This window comes from Bombyx mandarina, chromosome 24, assembly GCF_030267445.1.
Source record: "Bombyx mandarina strain Sakado chromosome 24, ASM3026744v2".
In the NCBI taxonomy this organism is placed as follows: domain Eukaryota; kingdom Metazoa; phylum Arthropoda; class Insecta; order Lepidoptera; family Bombycidae; genus Bombyx; species Bombyx mandarina.
Window position 1 is genome coordinate 2308669 of NC_143230.1, and position 21466 is coordinate 2330134.

At 38.3% G+C, this 21466-nt stretch overlaps 1 protein-coding gene and 1 non-coding gene across 3 annotated transcripts in view; one reads left to right on the forward strand and one right to left on the reverse strand.

Annotated features, from left to right (window-relative positions):
* The window catches only part of LOC114248096 (uncharacterized), a 148033-nt gene that overhangs the window by 120082 nt on the left and 6485 nt on the right, over nt 1-21466 (forward strand). The window contains exons 1-3 of one of the 2 annotated variants that reach the window (XM_089738020.1): nt 12133-12295; nt 16296-16357; nt 19101-19142. In XM_089738020.1, the coding sequence (XP_089594146.1) occupies nt 16344-16357; nt 19101-19142 (56 nt within the window). In that variant the 5' untranslated portion in view covers nt 12133-12295; nt 16296-16343. Of the gene's footprint in view, nt 1-12132; nt 12296-16295; nt 16358-19100; nt 19143-21466 lie in introns of those variants that run through there. The other variant, XM_028181220.2, reaches the window with a different exon arrangement.
* LOC114250090 (U6 spliceosomal RNA) lies at nt 13905-14010 on the reverse strand. The gene has a single exon (XR_003625036.2). It is a non-coding gene; the product is annotated as a U6 spliceosomal RNA (small nuclear RNA).

A 21466-nucleotide genomic window follows, 5' to 3' on the forward strand; every position in this document is an offset into this window, starting at 1 on the left:
TAAATTACAATAGTTGTCTTTGTCTAAATCTGCACGTGTATCGATAGTGTTGTGATTTAGAAGTCGACATTTGTTTGGGCATTGTTTGCTTTTTTTCTATTGTAGCAAAAAAAAATTTAACACCTTACTATTAAACCAGTAATGTTTAATGTTTAAAACATTATCAAGCAAGTCATACGGAGCTCAATAAATACAACCCAAGGTTGTAAAATATTATATAAAGATAAAAAAAACGGGTTATCTGTGGTTATAGGCTATAACATCACGGTAAGACCAATACAAGCGGAGCACCAATAAAGAATGTTTCAAAATACGGGTTTAAATAGGTCCTTAACATTCTATAATTCAAAAATATTTTCACTTTCTACGTAAATGAAGTGGGGGGTGAAATTTAGCGTTATGCCAAAGTAACTATTCCACGCTGACGGAGTCGCGGGCAAAAGCTAGTAAAAAGCTAATAGACAACTAATTCTGTCGCTAAGCAACGGAACTTAGGACCGAATTGAGTTTCGTGTACAATATCAACAAAGGTGCCACATACAATAAGGAAAACATTATCTGGAATATCGCTTTATAGTCATTCACAGCGGTTTGTCCCGCAGACTCCGTTTCTTTGGAACTCCGTATAAATAAATCAACGGGTCTGCGACACGGCTGCACGTCAAAAATATATTTATAGTATTATTCTCCTCAAAGAACTGAACACAATCGGAATAAGTTATATATATTGCATTAATATTGTCGGGATTTTTAATTTTATCGAAGGCGACCGACCTTTGTTTTATTGTCCTTGTAAGCAGACGAGCATATCAAATCAAATCAAATAATAATTATTCAACATAAATGAAAGTACATACTTGTTGAACGTCAAAAAGAACTACCGCCAATTCACAAAAACTAGCCTCCGTCCAGAGAAGAACTGGCAAGAAACTCAGCGGGCAAGTCTTTTTTTTAAATACTAGCCGACCCGGCAGACTTCGTAGTGCCTCAAACGATAAATAAAAGACCTAAACTTTTGTATTAAAATAAACTTAAAACAAACAAAAGGAATCCGTCCGACGGGGGACACATCAAAGAGAAAACAAAATTGTTATTTTTATTGAATTCCGAGCATTTTCATATTATATTTTTAAATATATCGCCCTACTGATGGTGACTGGTTACCATTGTCAGGGGCACAGCCAATTTACTACCTTCCATAATAATCCCTGCTTCTAAGTGTGGTAGTGGCTTATAGACATCATTATAGACTAGATTTTGAAGTCGTCGTGGCCTAAAGGATAAGACGTCCGGTGCATTCGTGTTGAAGCGATGCACCGGTGTTCGAATCCCGCAGACGGGTACCAATTTTTCTAATGAAATATGTACTCAACAAATGTTCACGATTCACTTCCACGGTGAAGGAATAACATCGTGTAATAAAAATCAAACCCGCAAAATTATAATTTGCGTAATTACTGGTGGTAGGACCACTTGTGAGTCCGCGCGGATAGGTACCACCGCCCTGCTTATTTCTGTCGTGAAGCAGTAATGCGTTTCGGTTTGAAGGGTGGGGCAGCCGTTGTAACTATACTGAGACTTTAGAACTTGTATCTCAAGGTGGGTGGCGCGTCTACGTTGTAGATGTCTATGGGCTCCAGTAACCACTTAACATCAGGTGAGCTGTGAGCTCGTCCAACAATCTAAGCAATAAAAAAAAAAAAATCGCCAATGTCAGGGCCAAGATGAAGCCGCTGCCTTGCGCTCAGGTTTGAGGATGTAGGAACGATACCTACTCAGTACTCGTATTGTAAAATACAAAATCGCTTGCGCTCGGTCGCAGCGACTAGTCGAGCCACGATCTGACGGCGAACGCACGCACAATTTCAACTCGGCCACCACGTCTCAATATCACGCGATCTCATATTTAAGTTTTATTTTTGTGCACCCGAAAATTTTCATTTTTGATTTATTATAATATTTATATAAACTATTGTGAAGTGAAAAGACTTTCATTCGAACTGGAAAGAACTTGTGAACTTCAATTGGTGACCCCGACGTGATCTGATAGAAGATGAGTCGTGAGAAGGGACAACTTCCATCGGGAAGCAGAGACACTTCTGGAGATCGTACAGAAGGAGGCATGGGTGAAACCGTAGGAATCTACAAAGTTGGAGTGAAAATACCGCCATTTTGGCCCGAGGAGCCCGGATTGTGGTTTGCTCAGGTTGAGGGTCAATTTTTAATCTCCGGCATCACATCAGATGCGACGAAATTCTACCATGTTGTCGCACAACTCGACCAGCAATATGCAGCGGAGGTAAAAGATATTATTATTTCCCCACCAGCTGAAAATAAATACATAAAATTAAAAACTGAACTGACAAAAAGATTGTCGGCGTCACAAGAACAAAAAGTCAAACAGTTATTAATGCACGAAGAATTAGGAGATCGAAAGCCCTCGCAATTCCTGCGACATTTACAAACATTAGCAGGACCTAACGTACCTGATTCGTTCCTACGCACGCTATGGTCGAGCCGTCTGCCACACAATATTCAAACCGTAATAGCGTCACAAACGGATGTACCACTCGAGACTGTTGCAGACCTAGCAGATCGAATTTATGAAATCGTTCCGATACCGGTTGCACCTGTGATAGCAGCAGCTGATGGCAGTAGTATTATAAACAACATGGCAAAACAAGTTGAAGCATTAACTAAAGAAGTGGCATCATTGAAGGCACGGCTGTCTCGCAGTCCAAGTTGGCATCGGCGTAATCAGCGAAGCCAGTCTCAAGAGAATCATCGCTCTCGCTCTCGCTCACGATCCGGAGATTGGAATATAAGCTACTGTTGGTACCACAACCGATTTGGTGGTAAAGCCACACGATGTACAACACCTTGCAAATTCAACGCGACTTCGGGAAACGCACCCGGCAGCCAGAGGTAGCGGCTAACGGCTGCCCATCTAAGCCAGGCCGCTTATTCATTACGGATAGAAACAGCAAGTTGTCATTTCTCGTCGATACAGGATCTGACCTTTGTGTGTATCCAAGATCTGCGCTGAGTCAACCTCGTACTAAAACCGACTACCAACTCTATGCTGCAAATGGTTCTCCGATCGCTACTTACGGTTGGATCCACTTACAACTCAACATTGGTCTACGCCGCGCCTACAGATGGCGTTTCGTGGTGGCCGATGTTTCTAAACCAATAATTGGTGCTGATTTCCTCCGTTTTTATGATTTGCTCGTAGACGTGAGGAACCACCGCCTGGTCGACGGGTTGACATCTCTCTGTGCTACAGCTACACCAGAAAAAGAGGCAAATGACATTGCATCAATTAAAGTGATATCTGGCGACTCCATATATCACCAGCTATTGCGTGAATATCCTGCAATTACACGTCCAGCTGGAACCCAACGAGAAATCAAACACGGAACAGAGCACCACATCCGCACGACACCAGGTCCTCCCGTTTCCAGTCGACCGAGAAGACTTCCACCTGACCGACTAAAGATTGCGAAGCAGGAGTTCAACGAAATGCTGGCGAACGGTACGGCGCGTAGGTCCGAGAGTTCGTGGGCATCACCGCTGCACCTCGCCCCCAAAAAAGACAACGGCTGGCGACCTTGCGGGGACTATCGGGCACTGAACGCGCGTACAATCCCGGACAAATATCCAATCCGCCACATCCAAGACTTCTCGCAGCAACTAGCAGGGACGAAAGTCTACTCAAAAATTGACTTAGTTAAAGCTTACCATCAGATACCGATTCACAAGGCCGATATCCCAAAGGCAGCAATAACTACACCGTTCGGATTATTTGAATTCCCATATATGACCTTCGGACTGCGAAACGCGGCACAGACCTTTCAAAGATTCGTAGACGAAATGCTTAAGGATCTGCCATTTTGTTACGGGTTCTTAGATGATATTTTACTTGCTTCTCCAGATGATACCTCCCACCTCCAACACCTTCGACAGCTGTTCCAGTGCTTAGCAGAATATGGCATGCTCATTAACACTAACAAGTGTGAATTTGGTAAGGCTTGTATTACCTTCCTGGGCCATGAGGTAAGCGCAGAAGGCATTAAGCCGCTACCAGAAAAAGTGCAGACAATCATGAACTACCCACCACCGACAACAGTAAAAGAACTTCGCCGATTTTTAGGAATGTACAATTTTTACCGTCGATTTGTACCTAATGCGGCCAAATTTCAAAGTCCATTAAACGACATACTAGCTGGACCTAAAACGAAGGGAACACAGAGCATTACAATGACTCCTGAACAACAGGAAGCTTTCAATAGCTGCAAGAAAAGTCTTTCCGAAGCAGTGATGCTCGCACATCCAGGACCTGCTGCACAGTTGGCCATATTCACAGACGCGTCCGATACGTCCATGGGAGCCGCCCTTCACCAAAAGTGTAAAGATAGTTGGAAGCCACTGGGGTTTTTTTCACGACGCCTCTCTTCTGCAGAAAAGAAGTATAGCCCATATGATCGTGAGCTGCTGGCTATATACAACGCAATACGCCATTTTCGCCATATGGTAGAAGCAAGACCATTCACAGTTTTTACGGATCATAAGCCCCTGTCATTTGCTTTCTCACATAATCGTGAAAAATGCTCTCCAAGGCAATTTCGGTATCTGGACTATATATCCCAATTTACAACGGATATCCAGTATATCCAAGGAAGCCAAAATGTTGTAGCTGACGCGTTCTCCCGCATAGAGGAAATTAGTCGCATTATAGACTACACCGCACTCGCAGCATCACAAGACTCGGATCTAGAATTACAACAGCTGCTACAGAAAGGTTCAGCACTAGATCTGAAGAAAATTAAAATATCAGACTCCGACAAGGAAATTTACTGCGATATTTCCACACCAAATCCACGACCATATATGACAGTAACTTTCAGGAAACCTATTTTTGACGCGCTTCATAAACTGAGCCATCCAGGTGCAAAAGCCACTGCAAGAATGGTTACGAGGAGGTTTATCTGGCCCTGAGCACAGAAAGATTGCAGACAGTGGGTCAGTGAATGCACAGATTGTCAGAAAAACAAAGTCCACCGCCATACCCAATCACCCACTTCTACTTTTCCTGTTCCTTCCCAACGCTTTTCTCATGTCCATATGGACATCGTGGGACCATTACCGATTTCAGGTGGCTTTAGGTTCTGCCTCACGGTCATCGACCGTTTTACTCGTTGGCCTGAGGCATACCCTCTCGAAGACATCACGGCGGAAGCATGTGCCCGCGCCTTCGTCGCTGGCTGGGTGTCCCGCTTCGGCTGCCCACATCGCGTCACGACGGACAGAGGACGTCAGTTTCAATGCGAGCTCTTCCGCAGCGTCACAAACATTCTGGGTACACAGCATCGTCCTACCACAGCCTATCACCCCGCCTGCAATGGGATGGTGGAGCGGCTCCATCGACAGTTAAAGGCGGCCATTAGATGTCACCAGAACTCCAGTTGGACGGAAGTTCTACCTCTCGTACTCCTGGGGATCCGCAGCGCATGGAAGGAAGACATCAAAGCTTCAGCAGCGGAGCTGGTTTACGGGGAACCCTTACGACTGCCAGGCGAATTCTTCGTACCATCCAACGCCATACCAGCACTCGACATAACCGACTTCGCATCGCGACTCAGACTCCAAATGGCAAAGCTGTCTCCAGAACCTGCAAGTAGACACGGTCAGAAAACATTCTACATACCAAAAGACCTGGCAACGGCAGAGTACGTGTTTCTCCGGCAAGATGAAGTCAGGCGTTCACTGGAAGCTCCATACACTGGCCCCTATAAAGTCATTGAAAGACGAAACAAAACTTTTAAAATTCTTACAAACGAAAGAGAAACGACTGTTTCCATTGACCGCCTGAAAGCAGCACACATGGCCAAAGAGGATGCCAAAACGGGGAACACCAACATCAGCACTATTCCACCTGCAGTTGATCCAACCCCTTCAATGAAGACGAGATCAGGCCGGACCGTTCACTTTCCAGACTACTATCGACCTCAATAACCTTCGGTCTCAGCGGGGGAGTAGTGTAGGAACGATACCTACTCAGTACTCGTATTGTAAAATACAAAATCGCTTGCGCTCGGTCGCAGCGACTAGTCGAGCCACGATCTGACGGCGAACGCACGCACAATTTCAACTCGGCCACCACGTCTCAATATCACGCGATCTCATATTTAAGTTTTATTTTTGTGCACCCGAAAATTTTCATTTTTGATTTATTATAATATTTATATAAACTATTGTGAAGTGAAAAGACTTTCATTCGAACTGGAAAGAACTTGTGAACTTCAAGGATATGCCGTAGCGCTCATGAACCACTGTGGAGGGAAGTTCGTTCCAGAGTCGGATGTGGTACGCCATTTCCGTCGAATGCTCAATCACTATTAGGATATAATTTTGCGTAGCCTACTTTAAAATATATAATAGTTTAAAAAACTATCAAAATACGCTTTTATAGAAAATCCAACTAAAAAATAGAAAACAAATTTGAATTAAAAATAGTTATAAAAAAATAAAAAATTTTTATATATTAAATTGTTATATATTTGTTATAGTTATATGTTAGTTTTTTTAAACTATTATTTATTTTTCAATTTTTAGCTAATGTTTTCAATTTTTAAAATTTTTTTTAATATTAAATTATCATCGGTCCTTAATAAGTATACTAAATTTCGAGTTAATCCGACGTTTTGAAGGGGGTCAAAATCATGTTCAAAGATTCCGTTACATACATACATACCTAATAACATACATAAGTACGTCTGAAGCTAATAAAGCATATTAAAAATACCACACTTCAAACATAGCTAGCAAAGTTAGTTGAATATGTTTTCTTTTTCTCTACCTGAACCCTGGCAGACTTAGGGATCAAATCAAATCAAATCAAATCAAAAAAATTTTATTCAACATAAATGAAAGTACCTACATACTTGTTGAACGTCAAAAGAACTACCGCCAATTCACAAGAACTAGCCTCCGTCCTAAAAAGAATTGGCAAGAAACTCAGCGGGAATGTCTTTTTTTTTTTTTAATATGAAATTATTATTTATTTATTTTTTAATATTAGATATATTTTTTTAAATATGAACTTTTTACAATGAGTATTATAACGTAACAATTACTACAATATTGAAATGCCCGGAGCGAGCAACTCATTCCCACTTTGTGCAATCTTCTAGATAATCATTAATAATAATAATAATTTATTTATTAACCTTGATACATTTACACATAACAGTTTGCTAAAAACTCTCCACACTAGGCACTGCCTGTCTCGTGGAGAGTTTTTTTTTACAGGAGTATCTTAAAACTAGTAATAACGGTGCTGAATATACAAGTAAATCAAAATAGTTAAGCGCAACATTATACATATATATATACACACCCACACATATACATGTATATACATACAGATACACATATATATAAAAGAAAAGGAACAGGTGTAATGATTTTTACCATAAGTACGTGTTTAGGGTTACTTAATGCATTTCAGAAAGTCCTCCGAAAAAGAGTAGGACCAATTAAGCAGTTCTTTTATTAACTTTCTTTTAACTTCTTCGTAATTTAGGTTAAGAATTTTGTATTTTTTATTGAGTCTGTTATATAAGTAAGGTTTCATGTAGGAGCTAAAACGACGAGCAAAAGCCGTCCTAACTGAGGGCGTCGGGATTATAGGAGTGCGTTTTGTAGCAAGAACTTTGATGTTGGTAATTTTAGGAACTTCTCTGTGGTAATCATATAATCTGACTTTATAGTAAGCTTTATTGCACAGATGTTCTTTAATAGTTTTCTTAAACCTATGTATATGTAGGTTCTGAACATCTTGTGGGATTTTGTTGTACAGGCGCACAGACAAACACCCGAATGAATTTCGTATCTTATGTAACCTACTCATCGGCACAACAAGCTTGTGTTTATTCCTAGTATTTCTATTATGTATGTCCGACTTATTAGGAAACTCCTCAATATGTTTACGAACATACATCAAATTTTCAAAAATGTACTGGTATGGCATAGTGAGAACTTTAATTTCTTTAAATTTTTCCCTCAGGGATTCCCTTGAGTGCATGTTATAAATAGCACGTATAGCTCTTTTCTGCAGAATAAATATCATTTCTACATCGGCCGCATTGCCCCATAGCAAGCTACTCACGGACCGGCATATGAGCTCACGGGCTCAACCTAACAGAATATGCTAGCACTAGATATAGTAAGAGGGGTGCTTCGCTGAATCTACCACCGGAATCGCGATCCAATGAGAAGAGCCGGCGAGAAACTAAGTGGCCTAACTACACAGTAAAATTTTACAATAAAAATATATTATTAAATTAAGGATTTGACGGGAACTTCGCGGCTTATTTTGGCTTGTTTATACGTCTGATGGGACGGGTGCTTTATTAACCGAAGCCTAAGGCTCTTGGTTTAATATAAGTATTTTTTACTAACAATCACGCCACGTTAACTGGTCCCGTGATAAGTTCGTAAAGAACTTGTGTTACAGGTACCAGATAACGGATATAAATGTAAGATTTTTATTATACACATACATATATTTAACGTTTAATATACATCCATAACCCTGGAAAAGACATTTATATTTATCATACAAATATCTTCCCTTGGCGGGATTCGAACCCGCGACCCGCTTGTGTAGTGACCATGTCACTTACCACTACACCAGACGGCCATTAAAATTTCAGAACGAGACACCCGCCGCTGACCTTGTTTGTTTTTTTTTATTACTTAGATGAGTGGACGAGCTCACAGACCACCTGGAGCCCATAGACATCTGCAACGTAAATGCACCACCCACCTTGAGATATAAGTTTTAAGGTCTCTTAGTATACAACGGCTACCCCCACCCTTCAAACCGAAACGCATCACTGCTTCACGGCAGAAATAGGCGGGGTGGTGGTACTTACCCGTGCGGACTCACAAGAGGTCCTACCACCACCAGGTCTTGTGTCGTAAGCGAGAAATTAAATTTTTGCAAACTGCTGCAATGCATCCATGAAACGGGTCATTCCCGTCGGGACGCTTACGAACTCCGAATGCCACTCAACAACAAGGATAAACTTTAAGCTGAATAGGGAATCGATTCCGAGAAATTGCACGTTTCTCGTGATGCACATTTTATATCGTAACGAGCGTGGCCGATAGAGGTTATCTTTTATTTTGCATTCTCGGTAAAATTGCAGTTGACGAGATCCAAGAAAGAGGGATAATGTACTTTATCTTTTATATATCTTTTCTAAGAATACTTCGAAAGAAAAATACAAAAAAAAGGACGAAATTTTAATTATTTTTTTTTATTGCTAGATGAGTGGACGAGCTCACAGTCCACCTGGTGTTAAGTGGTTACTGGAGCCCATAGACATTTACGACGTAAATGCGCCACCCACCTTGAGATATAAGTTCTAAGGTCTCAAGTATAGTTACAACGGCTGCCCCACCCTTCAAACCGAAACGCATTACTGGTTCACGGCAGAAATAGGCAGGGTGGTGGTACCCACCCGCGCGGACTCACAAGAGGTCCTACCACCAGTAATTACGCAAATTATAATTTTGCGGGTTTTAATTTTTATTACACGATGTTATTCCTTCACCGTGGAAGTCAATCGTGAACATTTTTTGAGTACGTATTTCATTAGAAAAATTGGTAACCCGCCTGAGATTCGAACACCGGCGCATCGCTCAACACGAATGCACCGGACGTCTTATCCGTTAGGCCACGATGAATTCATATTTAAATTTTTCTATCTCGGAACAAATCACACACGATCACACGGCCCCAAATCAGGATTCTCTGTGTCTTATGGGTGTATCAGAGACTGACATAGATACTGATAGTTATTTTATATTTTATCACAGTTAGTTTGCTAAACAAAAAGTCTGTCACCTTTTGATTATAACTGATTACATTTTCAAATGTATTTTTTTAGAGTTAATTTATTTACTACATATAAAAAAAAAAACAAAATGTGTGCAATTCACACGTGGTAGAAGTGAAACCTTCCAAAATTAAAATACAATTATCCTAAACGTCTTAAGTATATGTAAAATTTTGTCATTAGTAAATAATTGTAAGGTAGCGCCCTCTGTGAATTGATATTTTAATTTCACGTATAATCCTAAATTAAAATTCACTACAAGAGCTTTCATACACACGTTAGTATTAAAAAATCTCACAGATGGCGCTGTATTAAATAGTATGTATATTTCTGTCTCATTCTTTGCTGGCTTCATCCTACACATTTTTGTATTTGTGTCTCTTACCTGTCGTTTTTTCCGTTGCATCCGGTTTGAAATCACAACGATTCTAAAGAAGTTTTCACTTGAAAAAGAACAGAATATTCCTAACCTAAAAGTACATGTTATTATCCGCAACATGATTCGTCAGATTACAGAAATAAAGATAACAGCAACATGCTTCGTCTTTCAAATGTATTATGAAAAAAATCTGTGACTGATTCTCGCGTCACTAAGGCGAGAAACGCGTTTAACATAAGATCGTATGTTTAGGGTAATTTTCAATTCTTCTGTATGATGCCATAGTCATCACGAGTAAATTAAATAATTAATTTGATCATTAACTTCGGTTATAGTATTATTTCCTGTGCTTATTTTGTGAATTCCATTTTTGATAAATACTAATCTATGCTAATACTATAAAGAGGAAAGATTTGTTTGTTTTATTGAATGGGCTCCGAAACTATTGAACCGATTTGAAAAATTCTTTCACTGCTTGGAAGCTACACTATTTCCGAGTGACATAGGCTATAATCTTTTTTGAAAAAAATTAGGGATCTTTACTAAAACTCCAATAATGTAACCCAAGGTGTAAAAAATTACCTAAAATATTCTTTACATCGCGTGCTATGCGAAAACTATTGATGATAGAATAAAATAATGTACTACGACTTTGTAGAACACATTATTATTTACAAAAAGTGTCGCGACAGCATATGTCTAACTATTATAGTTATGCCGCAATAAGTGTTCTTTTATTTAACAAAATAAAACAAAGCCAAATATCGTTGAAATTTTTGTTAAAGTCCCGAGCGGAGCCGGAGCGGGCCGCTAGTAGGTAATAACAGATCATTGTGTTTCAATCGCTGGTAGCCACGAGAACCTATTCCAGTTTATCCCGGCTTAATAAGCAAGCTCACAGGAGTCGGGTTTAATTGAGTTGCCAACACTAGTCCTAGCAAGAACAGTGCTTTGCTAAAAGTTTTAATTCATTTCATTCGATTTCATTGTATAATGATTATATGACTCATGATGACCTTGAATGATTCAGATTAATCGACTACTATCCATTACACGTTAAACTTTTCATTGATAAGATAAGCACTTAACGACCGCAATATAAGTGCTTGAGTTTAAAAAAGATGATTAAAAGTTTATAATTAATGATTTTGTATACGATTTATTTTGTTTTGTTCTGTTTATTTTGAGTAATACTTGTCGTATACCGCTATCTAAGGAAATACGTACTCAACAAATGTTCATGATTGACTTCCACGGCGAAGGAATAATATCGAGTAATAAAAATCAAACCTGCAAAATTATGATTTGCGTAACTACTGGTGGTAGGACCTCTTGTGAGTCCGCGCGGGTACGTACCACCGCCCTGCCTATTTCTGCCGTGAAACAGTAATGCGTTTCGGTTTGAAGGGTGGGGCAGCCGTTGTAACTATACTGAGACCTTAGAACTTATATCTCAAGGTGGGTGGCGCATTTACGTCGTAGATGTCTATGGGTTCCAGTAGCCACTTAACACCAGGTGGGTTGTGAGCTCGTTCACCCATCTAAGCAATAAAAAAAAATTGCATTTTGCTTTATTTCGAGCACTTACGTTTATTATTATTTATTTATTTATTTATGTACACACAAAAAATAAGACAGTACATAGTAATAGGAAAATTATGGGTAACTAAAAATGAAAAGTATGATCATACCGCAAATTATATAACGTCATTCATTCAGTGTGCATGGCCAATTGGTTCACACATTTACAAATAGTACTCGTATATAAATCAAAAGTTTGTGAGTGTATTCAAGTTAGTCTGCGCTGAGCGTTGTCATGTTAAGACGTTCAAACAACAAGCTTGTTATAACGCGTCCGAAATAACGCATTATTGCAATTGCAAATGCATATTATTTGAATCGTGTTGTACATTGCTAATTGTATTATTATTACATTTTTTTAAAACGTTATTGTCAATTAGTTTCGGTTCTGTCTTAATAAGAATCTGCGTGCATCGTGAAATTATAAGTAAGTTTCAATTTTATTACATAAATGTAATCTTTTTTTTATTTTTTTTTATGATTTGTCTGTGTTTGGAAGTATATCATCTCTATATTATATAAAAATTAATTGCTGTTCGTTAGTCTCGCTAAAACTCGAGAACGGCAGGACTGATTTGGCTAATTTTGATCTTGAATTATTCGTGGAAGTCCAGGAAAATTTTAAAAGGTGAGAAAATATAAAAAAGCTCGGAATTATATAAAAACAAACAATATTGTTTTTCCTTTGATGCGTCACCTTGATGTGTCTTTTATTTATCGATTGAGGCACTACGAAGTCTGCCGGGTCAGCTAGTCGTTAATATTTTAAAATTGAAATTTATTTTTTCCACGCACTGGACAAATAGTATGTCGGTTTGTGGAAGTAATGTTATATATTTTTAGTCCGACAATAAAAATTAGATAAAATTTTGAAAAAAAAAGTCGCCAAAGTCGTGATTGATTAAAAAATGCACAGATAATATATAAAAAAATAGGATATGCGCTTTGTTTCACGCTGTGAAGATCTTGAACCTTTTTTTACGGTACTAAAAACATATTATACATCCTAAAAACATAGCGTATTAAATGGGATATCAGTATTTGAGGTTTACCGCAAACCATTACAACGGCTACGTAATTAATTCGAATGTTTCTATAATTTCGTTTTTATTCATACATTGTTGTTAATGGACATTAGAATGAATTTTAAAAAGCATAAATGTTAAAATTATTTAATCTATACTAATATTATAAAGAGGAAAGATTTGTTTGTTTGTTTGTTTCGAATAGGCTCCGAAACTACTGGACCGATTTGAAAAATTATTTTTCAAAATTAATTATTTAGAAGCCGACATTGTCCCTGATGAACATAGGCTACTTTTTTATTATTTTTTTTATTTTATTTTTTTGTTTCATGTGTGTTTTAATGTTTCCGAAGCGAAGCGAGGGCGGGTCGCTAGTTAAAAATAAAAATAAAACAGCCGACTTGATTAGGCTCCTTGGAAAAGAGAACAATAGCTTTCAATAATGTTTCAAATAGTTTCAATGCTTCAGTAGCCCTGTGTTAAATAATTGAAATACCTACCTATTTTGTTTATTTTCAAATCGAATTAAAACATCATTAAAGGAAATTTTGACTATGCGAAATTCAGTAAGGTTTCCTAGTAAATGATTTTAAGGTAGATATTTTTATACTTATTTCAAATTCACTCAATTGATATATTAATTTTAACAGCAGCGTGATATGACTATATCTTTATAGTTATACATGTTTTTTTTTTATTTATTTTTTATTCGCCTTTCCCCGCCCATAGGCTCGGCAGGACCTTATTATTCTATGTTACACATTCATACCATTTCTCGCTTCTCTTGCTCTCGCACTGACATGCCTCACACTATATCTTTCTTTCATCCATCACCTTCCTTTCTTTGCCGGGTGGGACTCCCGCTAATTTGACTACCTTCTATTTTTATCTGTTGGGGTAATAATGTATCTACGTATGTGACCGGTTATTGTAACCTTGATGTTACTACATAACTTTTTTTTTTTTTACTTAACAGCTTGACAGCATTGTCCAATACAATATAGCTACAGTAAAAATGTGGAACGCTTCACGATTTTGCGCGTCATCCTTACGCAGGGGCCATGTAATCTTCTCTGTATCGTTCCAATTTTATTATATGTACTGCCGAAGCAAGTACGTTACACATGATATTAGATAATAAGACTCGTAACAAAAATTTAAAAAACATTTTCTAGATGGCTAAAAATGAATTAACCTATTTGTAACTTTGAGGTCTTTAGGAATGTTTCAAAATGGCTAGCCATTTGCATAGTTCAAAATTTACATACAGAAATATTGAGGTCAACATTTACTTATTTATTGCTAAGCTTCTATTTCTACGTATCGTTTTGCTTTGCGGGACTCCGGCGTTTAGATGACGGGGATGAGAGCGAGTTCTCTCAACTCTATATCGGAAAGAGCGGTTCGACAAGAAGTCTCGTATGATGAGCACGAGTCTGGTTCCACTTCGATAAAGCGGCACGACATGAGAACCTTCTCATCGTGGCCGCCGGTAACTACATTCCCGATCCTGCGGACAGAATGGAAAGCAGTCGACGTCGCCCAAAACACGTCATCTCGGATCCTCCCGATCCACTAACGGTGCTTCTAGGTACTTCAAGCACCGGTCACCGTTCTCGTCGAACCCGTCGCTTGCGACGAAGGGCTCGACGAGTAAATTGACTCTCAGACACAGCCCACCGAGTTTCTCGCCGGATCGTCTCAGTGGGTCGCGATTCCGATCCGGTGGTAGATTCTGCGAAGCACGACTCTTGCTAGGGTTCGTGTTAGCATCGTCGTCAGGTTTGCGCCCCGTGAGCTCACCTACTAGTTACGGTTACGCTGGAATAGCCGCTCCAGGCTACCAGCTTAGGAAGGAAAAAAAAAAGGTCGAGTCTGTCTGGCACTTCCATGTTATACAGTTTGTATATCAAACCGTTGTGCCAGCCTTTGTCGAACGCCTTTGCGATATCGAAGAAGAGGGCTCCGGTCGGGATGGGTTTCCGAGTATTTAGCCCTATTATGATGTGCTATTGTGTGCGAGAATAGTTACTTGTATTTATAGTAGAATAGTAGGGGTAGCTTAGTCATTCATGAATTCTCTTGAATACCGTCTTAAACAGTTGTTGACATGCGAAACATGAAGAAAACAGTTGACTTTAACTGGTGGTAGGACCTCTTGTGAGTCTGCACGGGTAGGTACCACCACCCTGCCTATTTCTGCCGTGAAGCAGTAATGCGTTTCGGTTTGAAGGGTGGGGCAGCCGATGGAACTATTCTTTGAGACCTTAGAACTTATATCTCAAGGTGGGTGGCGCATTTACTTTGTAGATGTCTATGGGCTCCAGTAACCACTTAACAGGGTGGGCTGTCCACCCATGAGCATTTCCACCCAACCAAACAATAAAAAAAAAAAATTTTAAAACTTAATAGTGACCTTGTGCCGACATATAAAATACTTGCGGCTTGCGTAATTGTTCAAAATAATTATTAATTCGAATAATAGTAATTACGGAGGGACATTTGTTATCGTGTTAATAACTTAAAAATAAATAATAGTTTATAAAAAAATATCAAAAAACACGCTTTTATATAAAATCCAACTAAAAAATATAATATGTAAATTTATTGTAAAAAAAAACGTGGGGTGCATGGTGTCAATAGTTATAAATATTTTATTGACAGATATTTGAGTAGAAGGATTATTATTTTGATAATATATTTAAAAGCACCGCATGCTTTTTTTACAGTAGGTACATTTATTTTCTATTTTTTAGTTGGATTTTCTTTAAAAGCGTATTTTGTTAGTTTTTTTTTAAACTATTATTTATTTTTAGTGTCCTTGTAGGCAGATCCAATCCAAGCCACTGCCTACCATAAAGTTGGACCGCTGTGACAACCAAGGCAAGAAAATCCTTCAGTCTTCTTTATATATATGTCGGCACACGTCAGGGATGGCTGAGCGGTAGTTTCGTCATCACTCGTATTCGATTGAACTCAGTTTAGTCAATAAAACTTTTCAATAATAATATTTGAAACTTCAACACACACAACTTTCACAATGACAGGATAAACCGACAGTTTCGTTGCACATACCGACAGACCGACTGACTGACTGACTGACTGACTGACTGCCAGAGACTCACTGCTGAGACGGACGGAATCACTGTCTGACACGAATGCCACGACTCTGTCCACGTACCGCCATTTTATAACTGTGGCGTTACGAAGTCTACCCTTCATTTTGTGATATTTATCAAAACAACATTTCATCATTTAAAATAATAATCAAAACCACCGTCTTAATATTACTAAAAGTCGTCAACCACGACACGGCCATGCTGTCACTTTGACGTTTGTGTATCGTTGATATTCCGAACTATTGACCCGGATGCGACATATATATATTTTTTTTTGTTGCAGAGAATAGCCGTTGAGTTTGGAATATAATTTTCAAGGCACTAAACAAGAATGCCATCCGAGAAGTAAGTTTTTAAAGTTATCTATCGATATATATAAAAATGAATTGCTTTTCGTTAGACTCGCTAAAACTCGAGAACGGCTCGACCGATTTGGCTAACTTTGGTCTTGAATTTTAGAAGTCCAGAGAAGGTTTAAAAGGTAGATAAACATGAAAATTCTCAGAATGAAATAAAAATAACAATTTTGTTTTTCCTTTGATGTATCCCACGCCGGACGGATTCCTTTTGTTTTTTTTTATGTTTATTTTATACAAAAGCTTAGGTCTTTTATTTATCGATTGAGGCACTACGAAGTCTGCCGGGTCAGCTGGTTTACAATAAAATATTCATACTATATCGTTACTAAATAAGATTGTTTCCGGCAGCCACGACACAACGGTGTATAAATCGTACAAATCTATCTGCATAACGTCTTTGGTGGGTACCACCACCCTGCCTATTTCTGCCGTGAAGCAGTAATGCGTTTCGGTTTGAAGGGTGGGGCAGCCGTTGTAACTATACTTGAGACCTTAGAACTTATATCTCAAGGTGGGTGGCGCATTTACGTCGTAAATGTCTATGGGCTCCAGTAACCACTTAACACCAGGTGGGCTGTGAGCTCGTCCGCTCTTCTAGCAATAAAAAAAATATATTTCGATTTCGGTAACCTGAAAGTTATTTAACTAAATAAAACACAAATTTCATAATACTATGTAAACAACGAAAAAATAGCCCGATGACATTTGACTTTAAAACGATATCCGACGCGACACGAACTAAGAACCAAGATGTCATTCGTGGGTCATTGGGTTTATCTAAACTCATTACATTGAGCGAAATTAACATCATAACAGAATGGTGCACGTGTGATGACTGACTGGAAGTTATCAGCTCTATCTGTTTTATCGTGAATCCATTAAATACTTAAGGAGTATCTTGTCGTCGTGGCCTAACGGATAAGAGATCCGGTGCATTCGTATCGAGCAATGCACCGGTGTTCGAATCCCGCAGGCGGGCACCAATTTTTCTAATGAAATACGTACTTAACAAATGTTTACGATTGACTTCCACGGTGAAGGAATAACATCGTGTAATAAAAATCAAACCCGCAAAACTATAATTTGCGTAATTACTGGTGGTAGGACCTCTTGTGAGTCCGCACGGGTAAGTACCACCGCCCCGCTTATTTCTGCCGTGAAACAGTAATGCGTTTCGGTTTGAAGGGTGGGGCAGCCGTTGTGACTATACTGAGACCTTAGAACTTATATCTCAAGGTGTGTGGCGCATTTACGTTGTAGATGTCTATGGGCTCCAGTAACCACTTAACACCAGGTGGGCTGTGAGCTCGTCCACACGTCTAAGCAATAAAAAATAAATTAAAAAAATCATAATTTTAAAAACACGACGTTGTAAGACGTTTCTCACGCGAACTTGGTAATAGTGGTACTTAGAATGGACTGTACGGTTATCGTGGCTAGGGCGGCTAATTAACCGCATCCCGGCGCAGTGAAAGTTCGAGCGTGAAGCCTCCAATCTAGCGTACTGTTCCATGAGTCTGGTTGTAGTGATGCCTACAGAAACCTCCCTGCTCTGCCCGAGTTCTGATCCCGGGCGGAGATCGGACATTGGGTGAGAGACTGCAAGAGAAGTCTTTCGATTGGTATGACCCTAAAAACATCCTTGGGGCCGCGGTCTTCTCCCAACATCTACGGACCGTTAACTACCACATACCCTGCGCGTCCCCTAAAGCTTAAAGCTGCAGTTTACCTAGAAGCAGTTCTAATTTAGCTCGCAATGTTTGACCTTGTCAAGTTACTTCGAATTACGAAACCTTACATAAAACTACAGAGCTAGTTACTACTCCAAGGTAGAAGCTCTAGTTGTTTATGATATTCCGAGTGGCTGATAAGGCGTCGACCCGGGATCAGTCTACGTTCGCGTCTCGACTGAGAATCACAGAAATCGGTCCGAGACGGAATATTTAAAATTCAATACAATTAACGACAGATGCTAGTTGATATTTAAAAAGGTTATGAGGGGTTGGTTTGTGTGCAAAAAGAGTGATACGTGTTAATCATACGAGATAAGAGCGGCAACTATAGGAGAAGTAAAGCAAAAGTCTTGCGCTAAAGACATTTTGGAACTAAAAATCGGACCAAAAACAACGGACCGTCCGTCTAAAGAAGATTGACATCACTTCAGTGGATGAACTTCTCTTTTTCGTCCTAAATGCGGCGGAACAACCGAAGTTGACAGAGTAGCCATCTTTACACAGACTACACGTTATCGCAATGTTAACTAAGTCGACAGACGCTGATAGATAATGTCGATTTAAAATGTGTCGCGATACGTGAGATACAATAGTACTTTAAAAGCTATAATTACACGTGCAAACCAATATTATATAACACGAAACTGTAATAATAATATGGCATTTCGGTATTTTGTGAATATTGTATAATCACCCTTCTTATCGGCTAGAACTAAAACTACGCACATATTGGATCGCGCGTGGAGAGAAGGAAGATTTATTTGTTAAATATACTTTGGTGACAGACGTCCCTTAGCTGATAATATTGAACAATTTTAAGCAAAAAAAATTAACGTGGTTACAAAAATCGATCGATCTTTGAAATTACAAAGATTCCCCTGATTGATCCGTCAGTGGCGACTTCCATTAGTTTCTACATGTACATTAGTTTGGCGAATAGCATTATCCAGCGATTTTTCTGGGGATCGTTTTTTTAATTGTTTTCCTTCCTTGCAGAGACCTTATCATAGATGACAATGAGGACTTCGAAAACGACCTGTGAGTATTTAATTCTTATCTACACTCGTAATCCTGGTAACAAATATTGGAATAGAATCAATTATATCAAGTATAGAACTGTGTTGATTTAGTTCTTGATATTAAAAGCAAAACATAAATTGTTTGAATTTAGTGGTAGGACATCTTGTGAGTCCGCATGGGTAGGTACCGCCATCCTGCCTATTTCTGCCGTGAAACAGTAATGCGTTTCGGTTTGAAGAGCGGTACAGCCATTGTGCTGAAAAAAATGTCTAGAACTCTTGTCTTGAAGTGGGTGGCGGTATTCACGGAATAGACTTATTTATCTATTCCGTGGCGGCATTTGTGTTGTAGATGTCTATGGGCTCCCGTAACCACTTAATACCAGGTGGGACGTAAGCTCGTCCACCCATCCGAGCAATAAAAATAAGAATTCTAAGTTAAATAGATTTACTACAGGATCCCTGGTACACTTTTCGTCATTTATTACTAACAAGCTGATTTTTCGTGAGTAACTTCCTTTTGACTAGACGCCCAACTTTTTTCATTACAGTAACGTTGGTAAGTGGTAGCTTACTAGGGGTAGCAAGGATAAAATATGTTGATTTCACGAATTTTAAAAATTTATTACTAACCGATTTTTTCTTTGTTAATTAATTATCAAGAAAATTATCTAAATAACGTGAAAAAATACTTGTCCTACAAAATATAAGGTTTTGTTAGGGAGTCCTCCCTCTCCAATATGTATCATAAAAAAGGTAATGAAAACTAATTACTAACCAGCAGATTTTTTTTTATTGGTTAGCTAATATTTGCATAGTTTAACCCACATTGTCCTACAAATTGCGTGGTATGTCATCTTGGTCCTACGCTCAAAAGTTGTCAATACCGCAGGCCTTTTTTTTTATTAGTAACTGTAGAACAATTAAATTTTTCGTCCAAATAAAACAATGTCCTACAAAAAAAACGGTGTGTGCTTTATTAGTCCTACAAGATTTGTAATTTTTGAGTATACAAAATGAAATGAAATATATATAAACATTAAATTTACTCTAAATTCCTTGTAACAACAGGAATGATAACCTATTATTACATCACCCCAACTTTCAGACAATACAACAACATCACTATATTTGTGTTTATAATGCTTTCGAGCAGATAACATTTCTTACAAGAAAGCCATATCTCTATTATTTTTTTCTCTTTTATCTCTATTTTCAGATAAGAAATTACACAAAAAACATTCCATTATTATATTTTTGCAGCACAGATTACTATTCAAATTATTTTTTGAAAGACAAATAAAATACGAGGTTGACTAAAAACAACTTTACGTGGTTATGATCACAGTAGACAATGCTGTGCGCATACATTTGTGGGCAAGGATAATAGTGGGCTTCAGCTCCAATAGCAAAATGTACGAAATAATATTATTTTTAATTTCATTAATTTCAACAATGTAACTGAAGGATTGGAATAACGTACCAGGCAATTTGTAGGACAATGTGGGTGTTAAACTATGGAAATGCTAGCTAACCAATAAAAAAAAATCAGCTAGTTAGTAATTATTTTTCATAACCTTATTTATGATACATATTGGAGAGGGGGGACTCGCTAACAAAACCGTATATTTTAAACGACAAATATTTTTTCACGTTATTTAGATAATTATATCGATAATTAACACAAACAAATCGGTTAGTAATAAAAAAAATTTCGTAAAAACAAACTATTTCATCCCTATTATCTTAGTTATAAACCACAATCGAGAATTTTCGTACAAGAATTAGTTGGGCGTCTCATTGCAACGAAGCTATTCTCGAACATTCAGCTTGATAGTAATTATTTTTACAATAAGTATTAGTACTACAACTTTCGAGCGTAGGACCAAGATGACATACCACGCAATTTGTAGGACAATGTGGGTTAAACTATGCAAATGTTAGCTAACCAATAAAAAAAAATCAGCTGGTTAGTAATTAGTTTTCATGACCTTGTTTATGATACATGTTGGAGAGGGGGGACTCCCTAACGAAACCTTATATTTTGTGGGACAAATATTTATTCACGTTATTTAGATAATTATCTCGATAATTAACAAAGAAAAATTCGGTTAGTAATAATTTTTTTTAAATTCGTGAAATCAACATATTTTATCCTTGCTATCCCTAGTAAGCTACCACTTACCAACGTTACTGTAAAGAAAAAAGTTGGGCGTCTAGTCAAAAGGCAGCTACTCACGAAAAATCAGCTTGTTAGTAATAAATGATGAAAAGTGTACCAGGGATCCTGTACTAATTACAATATAAATGAAATTTAGAATTTAAATAGGATCGTTGGAATCG